This window comes from Euwallacea fornicatus, chromosome 21, assembly GCF_040115645.1.
Source record: "Euwallacea fornicatus isolate EFF26 chromosome 21, ASM4011564v1, whole genome shotgun sequence".
Classification (NCBI taxonomy): Eukaryota; Metazoa; Arthropoda; class Insecta; order Coleoptera; family Curculionidae; genus Euwallacea; species Euwallacea fornicatus.
The window spans coordinates 1,291,601-1,304,651 of record NC_089561.1 but is presented as its reverse complement, the minus strand read 5'-3'; the positions used below and the strand labels follow the sequence as shown (position 1 = coordinate 1,304,651).

At 43.2% G+C, this 13,051-nt stretch overlaps 1 protein-coding gene and 1 long non-coding RNA gene across 6 annotated transcripts in view; one reads left to right on the top strand and one right to left on the bottom strand.

The window, feature by feature from the left end:
- LOC136345992 (uncharacterized) overlaps nucleotides 1-13,051 on the bottom strand; it is a 151,464-nt gene that overhangs the window by 88,724 nt on the left and 49,689 nt on the right. The gene's annotated exons all lie outside the window — the stretch shown is intronic.
- LOC136345991 (homeotic protein ultrabithorax-like) overlaps nucleotides 1-13,051 on the top strand; it is a 116,463-nt gene that overhangs the window by 81,521 nt on the left and 21,891 nt on the right. For 2 of the 3 annotated variants that reach the window (XM_066294803.1, XM_066294805.1), the window contains 2 exons: nucleotides 2,753-2,949; nucleotides 3,013-3,174. In XM_066294803.1, the coding sequence (XP_066150900.1) occupies nucleotides 2,753-2,949; nucleotides 3,013-3,108 (293 nt within the window). In that variant the 3' untranslated portion in view covers nucleotides 3,109-3,174. Of the gene's footprint in view, nucleotides 1-2,752; nucleotides 2,950-2,998; nucleotides 3,175-13,051 lie in introns of those variants that run through there. The other variant, XM_066294806.1, reaches the window with a different exon arrangement.

Here is a 13,051-nt window from a genome sequence, read left to right as displayed (position 1 = left end):
TGCCCGGTAATTACTTCGATCCGGTATCGGTTCCGGGCAATTTCGGGACTTTATCGGCGTCCCGGGCGTGACCGGACGGAAGTTATAAGTAGATAGTCAATATTTCAAGCGGACAGCGCGTGCGAAGCGGCAAACAGGGCCAAGTTGCCGCAAAATGCGTGCAGATGGTCCTCCTCGCCCGCCTCTCCTGGCCCTCTCTGATTTATACATCCAGCCTGGTTTACAAGCTGCGAAATTTGAGGGGAGATTATAATTAACTGAGGTAATATTAGGTCCGCGACAATAAATATTAATTCGAAAAGTTCATTAACTGCCTCAGTTTTAGGTCCCCGGCTTGGGGCCCAGGCGCGAGGCACGCACCTGGAAACTTTGTTGTCAAGAAAACACATGAAGTTTAATTTCATGTGTGCGGTTGTGATAACCTCAAGAAACTTCTGCGGGTAACGTGTGTTCTCCTCAGACCTACGTCACAGCGAGACTTCCTTACGTCCGGCCGCTACGGACGAGCGTCACTTTTCGTCGGAATCGGTCCTGAAGACTGTAAAGAACAACGTCACGTCCAGTTCTTCTAGATCGTCAGTTTCGGTTCTATGATCGAAGTCAGGCCCAGTGGAATCCGTGAAAGCCCATTAACGATAGAGTTACCAAATTACCCCCCCCTCCCCCTCTTTTTCTTCTGCGTCGTATATATGTGATGCACCGCAAATTTCTCCTTCTCCCCCGCATCTTCTACCCGAAACCGAATGCACCCAGGAAGATGAAATTTCATTTTTAAGCCCAAGACACACATGGGTTTTCCTACCTGACCGGCTCGGCTAGATATAAAGACCTTTATCTCTGTCAAGTCGGTTCGGAATTCCACAGCGGGAAGTCAAAACCGAACACCAATCATGTTGCTTCCTTCAGCTTTGAAGGAATCCTGTTCAACGGCCATTTCATACATATCTTCAGTCGGTTTTCGGTTGGTTGTGCTCCCTTTGTGACTGTGTCTTCATGTAGTTTTCTATCGCAGGTAAGACGATTTTTCCATATGTTTCTTGCCTTTCAATCCCGGCAATTTCCCACTTAAGCTGCTTGAAAAGACGTGGAAAAAAGGAAAAAGACATAATTCGGGTACATCTTCAACGCGGGGAATAATAACACGTTTCTGTCTCCTTTTTTATTATCTGGGCAACGTTCGCTTTGTACTTGAAGTTTTAAATTATACCTCTATAACTATAGCCGTGTCAAAGATTAAGTGGGTGTTTCGTAACACGTATGAAAATAATAATTAGGAAGATTAAATCGCTTTTAAATAGTTTCAGCTTGAGCGTCACTACGTTCCAGAATGCTCTGTCGGACTGTCGCTGCCAGACGTTTATTGACTTTGTTTTGCGCATTTTGTATCTTTCGCGCGACTTTGTCGAGTAAATGCTGTGCTCTTTCGTCTTCTGGGCATTTTTTTGAACAGTCGAGCACTGTTCTGAGCTGAAAAGGGCCCTTAAAATGGGTCTTCCTGCGTGCGATAAACGCAGTATCAGATAAACTGTCTCGAAGCGAAAAAATCAGCGGAGCAGAGGCTCCATAAACCATCTTTTGTTTCGCTTCTTCTTTGTTTTTTATCCCTTCTTCTTCTTTTATTAACTGGCCGCAGCGTAAGTTCAATCGCGCTAAGCGAGAGACCACACATTGCGATAACAATTAACAGGAATTCCATATCGATTTGTTCCCGAACTGAAGCCTTCAGACTGCGTTCCTTGATTACGGATTTCGACCAACGAAGTTCGTCTCCCCTTCGTGGCTAAGATGGTCGCAATCGGTCACACAACGTAGGACAACCTTAAGATTTCCCTCGGGTTCGAAAAAGTCGAAAATTGCTCATATTGCGCTAACGAGAGCTGGCAAAAGCGGGAATATTCAGGTAACTTGCGTCCTCAACGGACCTCGGTGGACTCGTTCGAGGGTGTTCTAGGGCGAACCAGAAAATTTCCAAATTATGTTCAATTTTTTGTTTCTACCCCTTGCGAAGGGGCCAAAAATGGCTCCATCGTTTGGATCAAGAATACTTCAGACAGTCGCCAGGGATAGGAATTCGCTCGAAGTGACGAAAATTTCGGATCACTGTGTAGTAATTCTCAGTGAATTTTGTAGGTCAAAGATTTTCAAAAAAATCATCAATTTTGGTTTCGAAATTCATGAGTTTAAGTGCGTTTCAACCGGCGTAAATCTAATGAAAGCGACGTCACCAAACGCGCATCAAAAATGAAGATAAATTGGTGCAAATGTCAGAACCCAACTGCCGCTTGAAGGAACCCCAACCGATATGGAAAGATGAGGCTGAATGATCCGACGTGAGTCCTTTTGCATTCCCCCGTAAGTTCTTCCGGTATGGGTTTTCGGGACATTTAAGGGGCAGTCTCTTAGGGATTCTTTTCTAGTTTCTCGGCCCACCCAAAAACCCCCAAGTTAAATTATTTTTTCAAAGGATCTAAGTGACTTAATGAACAAATTAACATTAATCACATTATATCATTAGAATCCAATTGAACAAAGCGTAAAACAGATTTTATCGCCCGTACCCTCCATAAATCCAGCGTAATATTAAATTATTACTTTATTATTGTAAAAACAAAACAAATATTTAGTGAGCAGCAATAATTGCCGACAATATCGATAGAGTAATGATGAAATATGTTAAAATGTAGCCAAAACCTGAATTTTAATAAATAATCCGGACCACGTAGATTCCTAAAAAGAAAATTTTTGGTTCCAGGTGCAAATGGCCTCAGAAGGCGTGGCCGGCAAACGTACACCCGGTACCAGACGCTGGAACTCGAAAAGGAATTTCACACGAACCATTACCTGACAAGGCGGAGGCGAATAGAGATGGCGCATGCCCTCTGTCTCACCGAACGACAGATCAAAATCTGGTTCCAGAACCGGCGGATGAAGCTCAAAAAAGAGATACAGGTAGGCCCTTTTCGGTTGGGACACTCGCAGCTCTTGTAACCTAATGCAGCCCTTTACTTAAAGGCCATCAAAGAACTAAACGAACAAGAGAAACAGGCGCAGGCGCAGAAGGCGGCGGCGGCGGCGGCAGTGGCGGCGCAGCAAGTGGATCAAAATTAGTTAATTCCCCCACGTCCCACCACTGGTGATATTGATGGGACATGGCTGAGTTCATTTACTTAGAAGGTAAGTGATCTCTGGCCTATGTGTTAGTTGCAATAACCAATTTGGCGACCTTTGGAATCAAGTTTCAGTTGCCAAACGCGTCCTTAATATGTAATTTCTTTGAGGAGAAGCGCTGCATCGTAGATAACGACCTCTCTCTTATCCTTGTATACGTAACTTATTCAAATTTGTTTTATTAATAGCATTATCCCTGAATCGACCACGCATACAGAGGCCATTTTATATGCACATTATTAATAGTATTTTAATAACATTTTTTTTTTATTACTTCGCTAAATAGGTTAATAAATTTCATTTCGGTGATTTCAATGTTTCATTTCTTCAAATCGGGGCCTCAAACTTGTCAAGTTCAAATAACAAAAATCGTTTTCGATTCGACGTTGTTTGTTTTTTCTTTGTTCGGTGAAGTACCGCAAAATGGTGATTTTTGCATGGGAAATTTTTTGCGTTACTCTCGAAGGAGGCGTTTTGACTCAGTTCGTTTTGGTTACATATTCAGTAATTCTCACAATTGAATCGCCCTGGAACGCGATACTAACTTAAAAGATCTCCATTGCAAATGCACTCCAAATCTTTCTCAGTGTATTTCTCTCTCAAATTTCAATGGATCCGTGTTGTGTTCCCTTCTTATCTCTATCTCATAAATCAAAGCAAACTAGCGTGGCTGAATCTACTTAGGCGAGGCCAAACTATTTCCCGCCTTTTTCCGTCTCTCCTCGATGGGATTTCATTGTCGTTCTAATGTTGATGTATTGGACAATAATGTTCACAGTAATTCAAATTAGTGATGCATACAATCCTGAATCATGAGTAAGCGCGGCCGACCATTTTGTCTGTCCGAATATCTCTACCTCCAATTCTTCAATCTCCAACGTCATTTGGAGTAAATCCGCTGATGATTCAATCAATTAACCATTCCCATTGTCTCAACTATCTGTTATTTAAATAAATAAGCATTGCAACTTACTTGTGGCATGCCCATTACTATGCATATTATTGTACAATTATCACATTAGACCTATTAAATAAATTAAATGGATAAGGATGAGATTATGAGCGTTGGCTAGGCCGGCCCGTTAGCTGGTCATTAGCAGTGGATAAAGGAAAAATTCGTGACAGTAAATAAGTGATAATATTGGTAACTAATGGGTCGTTACGTAAGGTCCTTAATTAGATTTCAATTTAATTGTGAGGGAGGCTGTATACTCTGTCAGTCACCCATGTCCGCTATTTGTGACTCCAACTGAATGGTGGCATGCATCACTTTAGGATGGCACCAACATAACTTTAACTTTAACTAAGACTTTAAAGTCTTTGTAGCAAGGTGCGACACCTATAAAAATGTTTTACGAAGGCTTCGTTAGTGCGGATCTTATTTCGTCTAAAGAGTCCAGTACCTAAAATCTAGCAAGACTCAACCATCATCACCCCCAAAGACCCGAAAACGTCACGCCTCTTCTTACCGCCAAAAACCACTAAACCATTAACTGTCCAATAAAGTACTCTTTCAACTTTACGACAACCACTCATCATCGGGCATTCAAAGCGACAAATTTGCATGGCCATAAGCGACCATTAAAGGATAATGACAGAATCCGGACAACACCCCTAAACGCCATTAAAATCCCTGTAAACAAGTCGATGAGTAAAATGATCGGTGGTCGTAAAAGTAACACCCTCTTGCGCGGCTCGAATGGGGATAATCATAACGATGTTTACGACCGTAAAGTCGCTCGTAAAATGGCGCAGGTTTACCATCTTCCAGCTTTTATCGCTCTATTTTCTCAATTTTCTGGTCGGATTGTTTAAGTAAACTGCGAAAACAATTATTCAACCCTTTTCTTGGAATTTCCGATAAAAAGGGGCGAAATCCTGGTAATTTTCGGAAATCTGGCAACGGCGTTGCGAAGTAGTAATAAACCAACAGGACTCGTAACTCACTCTGTAGGCGAAGAAGCAGACGAGGCGCGCTGCGGCGGCTGTAAACCGAACTATAAAGTACGCGTGAATGCCTGTAATGTTTATGGGGTCATAGTTGGGCAACTAACTGCTAGATGGCCGTCGCCGCGGAGTAATGGCCCAATTCTGCCTGCGTGTGTAAGTCGTGTTTTATTGGGTAGATGGCGCTGGCGATTCGTTGGATTTAATACATGGAGTATATTTTAGTCCGGTGACTTTGGAGAAATTTTTATTTATTTCTTTGATTTTACACGATTTTCGCAGTTGGTTGTGCGGACATTTGATTGCTACAGGGCGTTCTACGAAAAAAACCGAAATACCAATGACAAAAATAGTTGATTAATATGCGGGAAAAATAATTAAGCGATTTAAATTCAGGGTCACAAGTAGACAAACTGAAATTTCACACCTTGAGATAACGAACTAATTAAACAATGTGTATTTTGGCCCCGGCTCAACATTACTGTTAGTTTTCGGGTCTTTGATAAGGCACGAATCTCGTTTTTGATTTATGCGTAGCGCGAGAATTTGTTATCGGGGAAATAAAAAAATTTCAGAGAAACTTCTTTTCAACAACAATAAAACTTATATTCGGGGAAGGAGGCCATTTATAACATTCTTCTCGGTAACGATTTTCTTTCTCTTGATGGGGTGGGTGCTCCCCGCATAAGGGGAAATGTTTTATTGATCAGCCCCTTTTTCTCTCTCCCACCCTACTCACCCTATCTCCCTCTTTCTCTCGAGTCACGTGTTCCGCCACGGCCATAATTCACCCTGGACAGCCATATTTTTTCCTTCTGAACGCTGTTTTTGTGTTTTTAATTAATAACAAGAAAAATCGCCATCCTCGGTTATTTATTGGCGGGACTCCTTTGATGTATATCTTAAGATGGGTGGTTTTGTTATGACCAGTTTTGCAGGTAGGTGAGAGGCAGTGTGAAGAGAACTATTGTTTGAATATAGTCAAAACCGGATACGTTGTAAATCACCGGCATGTACATCTAGATTTTTTTGTTTAGTTCTCAAGATAACTTTTTCGGCTGTAGGTCCAAAGTGTCAGCGTGGAATCGAATTATTATTATTTCGCAACGGGAGACCAAAAATCTGCCGTAGCATAGAAACTTCTCGCAGCACGAAGATACGCCACTGATGTTTTAACCACTTTGTCCGCGTTTCTCTAAATGAGGCATATCCCTTAAGTGTCTCAACCATTTAAAACGCAGCAGGCATTAGTTTCGAAAAGGATTATCCACAGTATTGACCAACAACCGACCATCTGCCCAAGGGCTATTTAAATACCACTCAAGGCCCACCCTTCCCGGAGAGCCCTTCGCCCATGCAAAATGGCCTTCTTAGCCCTTTGCTAAAGTTGTTTTCCCTGCATTTGTAAAAGTTTTATCCCTTGAAACGCACGACTCTGCCATGCCCGAAACGTTTTTATCGCCCAACTTTGTCCTTTCTTTCGGTCCTCTCATTTCTCGGTTGGTTGGGCGCAATTGAGTACCTTTTTAAGTTTCAGGAACTATAGTGTCAGTTTTATCTGATAGCCACCACGAAAATTTATCGTTCTTTCTTCTTCAAGGATGGAACACTACACAAACAGTTTTTCAAACCTCGAATTCGGCATTTGAATATGTCTCGAAGCAGGGTAGGACTTAGTTCTTGCTCTCTGGGGAAACGCTCGGAAACAGCTTGAGCTGCCCCTTCTCGAGTGTTCATATATCGGAATAAGGGGCTGAGTTGAAGAAAGCGGCCGAACAATTAACAAAGATTGCTCGACCGATCAGAAAGACCATTTCCGATACATTCGCGGGTGCCAGTGCGGCCCTGGTAAATTAAGCACAAGATTTGAAACAAAAGCCGCCATCTTTTTTAATTTTCACGTTACGTATCAGGTCTTTATTTTTCAGAAGGAACACCGAGAAGGAGAGGTGACAATGACAAGTTCCCAGTAAATACTTATTTATGGGTTCTTATAAAATAGCGGGGAGTTTCTCCTTGGCAGCCCACAGTCCGGCAGAGGCCTTTTTTTAAGTAGGATTTATGGGCTCAAGGATTTTTCTTTTGGAGGATGATGCGTGTAAAAAATATAGCCCCGTTTTTACGATCTCCGGGGTTCCGTATTGTGTTAAGAACGGAGATAATTTACAGGGTTTCCAACCAAAATAATGCTGCTGCGTCCGTGCGAGCCCCCCTCAAAATCGTCATGAGGGGCAAATTAAATTATCGGCTGAGTAATAAATAATTATTTAACCCCGTTTTAAATTGACAAATCCCGATATTTACGAGGCGGCGGTAATCATGGTTCTTGTAATCCATAGGATTTGGGCTATAAGTCATTATTAAATTATACTTATCGTCTTTTCTTTCCGCACTTTCCCGATAATATCGGGGCACGGGGGCAGGGCGGAGAGGGGAGCCCGCTTAAAATTTTCATTTAATAAAAGTACACGCAAACCTCAAATGTAGAGGTTTCCTTTAATGGAATTCCATCAGTTGATAAGACCGCCGAAACGGACGCGTGCCAACCACTTTAAAAGCCATAAAATCGTGACGAGCGATCCATAAAACCGAATACGAAAATGAATGAAGAAGTAACGTGTAATAAAGGCCTAACACACTTCTGGGTAGTTAAAGTGATTTTTACGATCTGTAAACTCGGTCGTAAATGTCTCGTAATGTTCCGGCGTTACAGTCGTATGTTAACAGCGTTAACAACACCATCAGTCCGCCCGCTCGATCAACAAATCATTATTCATATTCCGTTCAGTTTCATCGGCTTTTTATGTAGCATGTAGGCGCACCTCAAATTACGAACAACCCCTTGTAATTACTAATTGAACCATTGTGCCGATTCGTCCCCGCCATTGTCTAGGGCTAACTAACCAACCCCGGGGATAAAAACGGGGGTTGCAGACTTTAAAACTGCCCTCATAAATCGCCAACTACGGATGGGATTGCTGTCGCAAAGAGGCAAGCGGCATCTGTAGATAAAGTTGTTTTAGCTGCAATACGACATTTTAATTCTGACATTTGTTTACCCGAGAAAAAGACGCATGTCCTAGATTGCAACGGATAAAGTCTCGAGCTCGCGCTTTTCGACGAATTCCACGTTCTTTGGCCTTATATGAAAGTGTGCCTTGTTAATTTAAAATGCCTCTGCCATTCTTCGTAATGGTCGCTGCGAGGTTTTTCTCTTCGGATTTGATATGGGCAAATTATCGTCAACCTTAGAAGATGATCTTATGTGCATCTTACCCAAATCGCCTCATTAGGACATGGTGAATAATCATCGCACACGCACACTACTTAAATGTCTCGCGAACTGCGAACCAACATACGGGGACAGTCCCAGAGGTGTCCGACTTAAGATTGAAAGAAAAAAAAAATCGAGAAATATCACCTTATTTCTCAACGTAGTCTCTTTCGAGACTAGCACACTTTTCCCGGTGGTATTCTATACCCTGTTTTTAGTAAGAAGTTTCGGATGCTTGAAAACATGCATCAACCTCGGACTCCGCCTCTTCACTTTTGGCAAATCTCTTTTTAAGCTTGGAAATAGAAAATAGTCCGAGAGGGCTAAGTCTGGAGGAAACGGTGGCTGAGAGAGAAAAAATTCGAAACCGAGTTGATCGATTTTGGCCACCGGCATCACGGAAGTGCGGCCTGGTGCGTTACCTTGACAAAACAGTACTTCCTTCTTTGCCAAATGCGGTCGATTGTTCCTAATTTTTTCACTCAAAAGCTGCAATAAATCTGCATAATATATCTGTTGTTTTCTCTTCAAGGAGGCAGTCGATAAAAATTAATCCAAAAACTCGCGCCATCACCTTTTCCGCTGATGGAGCGGCCGTTGCTGCGAAACACTCCCTTGAAACGTCCTTACGGGGCCGTTTTGTTCCATTGTGAGTAATTACGGCACTCATCTTGCGCGTGGCTTTCCCATGTCCAATTGGTCGGTCAAAATTGCGACGTACAGTAGTTTTTGCAATCTTCCAGTACAATTTTGCGGGTTGTCACCACAACGTCTGCAGTGGCCAGATCTGGAGTGTCGTCGGACCGACCACTGTGTGGAGTTCGCCTTGACGGCCGCACTTAAGCCTCGCCACCCAAAATTTTACGCTCATTTCGGCTTCGCTTTGATATGTGCATGGACTAGGTCTCTGTCAAGTGAAAATATTGAATCACGTATCGATGGCCAATTTTTCCCATGTTCACAAAAAAACAACTCCGAAAAGAAACGCAGATTCACGTAGCACCCTTGAATTATTCACTAAATATTGTTTTCATGTCTTAAGACAACGAAGCGTTCGCCGATCTATGTTTACGTGGGACGTTTGCGTGCGTTTCACAAGTGCCATCGGGCGTTACAATCCAGCGATCAAAACCTGGAAATGAAGGAAAGCCATCACCCCGTATGTGATCTTTAAAAAATATCGAAAACTGGGGCAGCTCATGAAGCTCTTTCTGAATTCGCTGCTCTCGAAACTCGTTTTGTGATGACCTGGCCACTACATCATTCCGACTATTGGTGCCCGTGACTTATTTTCCGTACACTGGTGATTTATAATGCGTTCAATTTTGGCTACTTAATAACGACCATCTTTTAATAGATATTAAAGGTTGCGGAACGTACAGGTCGTCCGAGACAGTGGCGGGCAGTTTGGTACGGGACGCGCCTCGCCCCAGATCCGCCGCTGAGCTGGGGTTTTTTCAGTAGTTCGTAAAACGTGCGCGCACGGAATCGTTCAACAATGATCCCCATTAATTGATGATTTGTCATTAATGGATGAGTTTGGCCGCGTCGCGATTGGTTTGATGCGGCCGATTGTGGCCATGACTTCTCGCATTCGACCAATCGCAGCACCTGCGCCTGCCACGTGATTTTCTTATTTAGACGAGCGCTCCCCAGGTGTTTTTGGTCTGAATTAGTTTTGCTTTTTCCAAGTTCAGAATTGCGGTTTAAACAAAAGTCTAATTTTAACCGTATCGGAAATAATAATAATAATAATATTAATAATAATAATAATAATAAATATTGTCAGGAGACTTTCTGATGAAGACGAACCTGATGTTCGCAAGGGACGATTTCGTTTCGTTTTCACGTGCAGTTAAACTTTAAATTATTTTCACGTTTATTTGTCGAACTTTCCCCTCTCGGTACGGCTCAGGTATTTTCCCGTGCACTGGGAAAACCCCACGTCGCGAGACTCTCGGAGTGGTTTTTCCGTTGTTTAGGTCCCAGTTCATTGCATTTTCCAAGGCGTATTTTTCCGCTTTTCATGGCGTTTGTCGGCAATAAATCCGGCTGAGTTTTCGCTACATATTTGTCTGTGGCAAAATGCAGACGCATCCCAAATTTCCTGTTGCATTATCAGTCGCACAATTTACCAAAATTATAAAGTCGAGCGGAGGCGTAACAAATTTCCCGCCCGCAACAAATTTTCACCACAGCAGAGCAGCGCTGGAAAATGCGAGAAATTTTCCCACGTCACCATATTTCAACGTGTCCGAGCGAAATGCATAAATTCGTTCACATTTATTATTGCGCAGCGGAAATGTTGATGGAACACACTACCCGAGTATTTGTCATTTAATGAAAATAAGCGGAGTTTTAACGGAGATTTATTCAGTGCCAGTCTGAGTGAAAAATGCATGTGTAAAATGCATATGGAAGTCCCGGATGACGGACAGCCCGGCGGAGAGGCGACGGCCCCATTCTCGCCTCAGTTAAGACAATAAACCGGGCCTAATTAGGAAACTATTTGAAAGCTTACAAACTGCAAACTAATCGGCAAAAGAGCCACATAATGCCGCTTCGCTCCCCCTTTGAAATTACCTGAGAACGTTATTTTAAATTCAGGCATCTGTCTTCCTTACTTGGGGCGTCCCCACGCCCCGCGCCGCTCTCACCCCCTCTCGAGCATCCCTCGAAGGCCCATGTGACCGGCAATTCTTCACCCGGAGACAGCCACCCCATTGCCACGGCGATAAATCCTGTTCTTGCCACTTCTAATTGGCTTTCTTTAAAGTGTAGTTTAATTTCATGTTAACTCGGTATGTCTCTCCGGAAATTTACGAAGGCAGTGCCTCACGTCTTACAAATGATGCAATGTCTACATGTCCGCGGCGGACGTGAAATATGGCGGCGTGCGAAAATTTCGCGCATTTTCCGGCGTGAATTGTGTGCCGAGAATGTGAACCAAATTTCGTGGACGGCCACTATACGAAACATTCTTGCGGCGGGGTGTATTTTCGAAGATGGCGTGCAGACCCTTCATACCTCGAGATTGATTAGGCCCGTTTCTCAAAATGAAAACCCGTACTGGCCCAGGTATATATATCGGGGCGGGTAATTGAATTTCTCCCCCGGAGATGCTTCTTAGATCATATTTTTCGGGGGAAACACGTACATCTTCGACGTGACTTATAGTACCATTATGGCCGGAAGTGTTATTCTGGAAACTGATGGGCTCCCGTTCGTTTCCACTAGGATAGCTGTTTCAAAGTTCTCGTCAATCCACCGAAAACCAAATTTATCCATTAAAGATGCCTCATCGAGAGGGTGCTCCAGCAGGAAGTGGGGAAAAATAGCTACTTATTAAATTTGCATTTGGTGGAATTTGTGTACGAAATGAAGTCAGTTAATCATGGAGCGAGCTGCTGGTTCAGTTTTCTGCGTTCGCCACTCCAGAGCGCTCTGGAGCGCCGCCAGTAAATTATGGCATATTAATCTCTTCGCTGCAGTATTAGTTACGTTAATTATGCCCCGCCATATTGAGGATGATGGACAGTGCCGGATTCAGCAGCCAGCTTCGCACCCCCGAAGTGTTTGGCCCACGCCGGAAGCGTGCTGGGAGCGATTTCCCGGCCAACAATTGGGAAAGTTTTAGTGAGTTTTTAGCCGTCAAACTCGGAAAACTCGTTTATGTTTCGTTAACAATTATTGAAGTCCCGGCTTGACACAGCCAGGGGCGTGCGGGCACTAACCGAGACTCCAGCTTGCGGGCGAGATAAATTTTTTCGTCTCACTCTTGAAGAATTTGATCGAGATACGTCGCTGGAACTTTGCAAAACGTCTTTCCCCAACATTCCCCCCGCGAACGTCTCGCATTTCTCAAAGGCCGAAGGCGCGCTGGGAGCAATTTCCAAGTCGTCAATTAGAAAAGTTTTCCCTTGAAAAACCCCGGAACTGACCGGTGTAGCGGAAAATAGCCTGACTAAATAAACTAAAGTGAAACTGTTCAGCCTCCACCAACAGACCTGCCGGATCGTCTGTGCCGGCGCGGATATTATTTCGACGGATCTGGGAAAAAGGTGCAAAAAAATCGAGCGAATAAATTTAAAATTATGAGCTGCAGGAAAATTAATGTCTGCAGCTGTTTGTAGATAGCTGACCAGACCTCAGTAATTTAGAATCAGAAGTTAATTGAAACCGCTTGCAGCACCTCCTCACAGATTGCACGTTTGATCTCGTGGGCAAGGTGGTTATGTGTAAACAATAAAAAGCCAAAAAAGAAAAAAAAAAAAGAAGAAATGATCGCATTGAAGTCTGACGTTGATGCGGCGACGGGCTTTCGAGGTAGCCGCGCGGGAAGTCCGTCCCTGTGCCGAAATGAAGACGCAAACCAAGACCATCGTAAAAGAAGTTTCAAACACGAAACTGGGTACATAAAAAGGCGTCCGCTGAGCTGATTTTAATTAATACACATATATCGAGAGAAGTCGAAACTATCCAGAGTCTGATTTATGGAAATCCCACGGGACGATAAAATACCGTGTCCGCATACTGCAAATTAATTTAAACAACAAATTATAATCTGGCCCGATAACGTATGGTTTATTAAAAGCGCAATAACATGTGTTTTAATGCGAATTGTAATTTTAATAATTGAGAATTATTAAGAGCCTCTGTTGT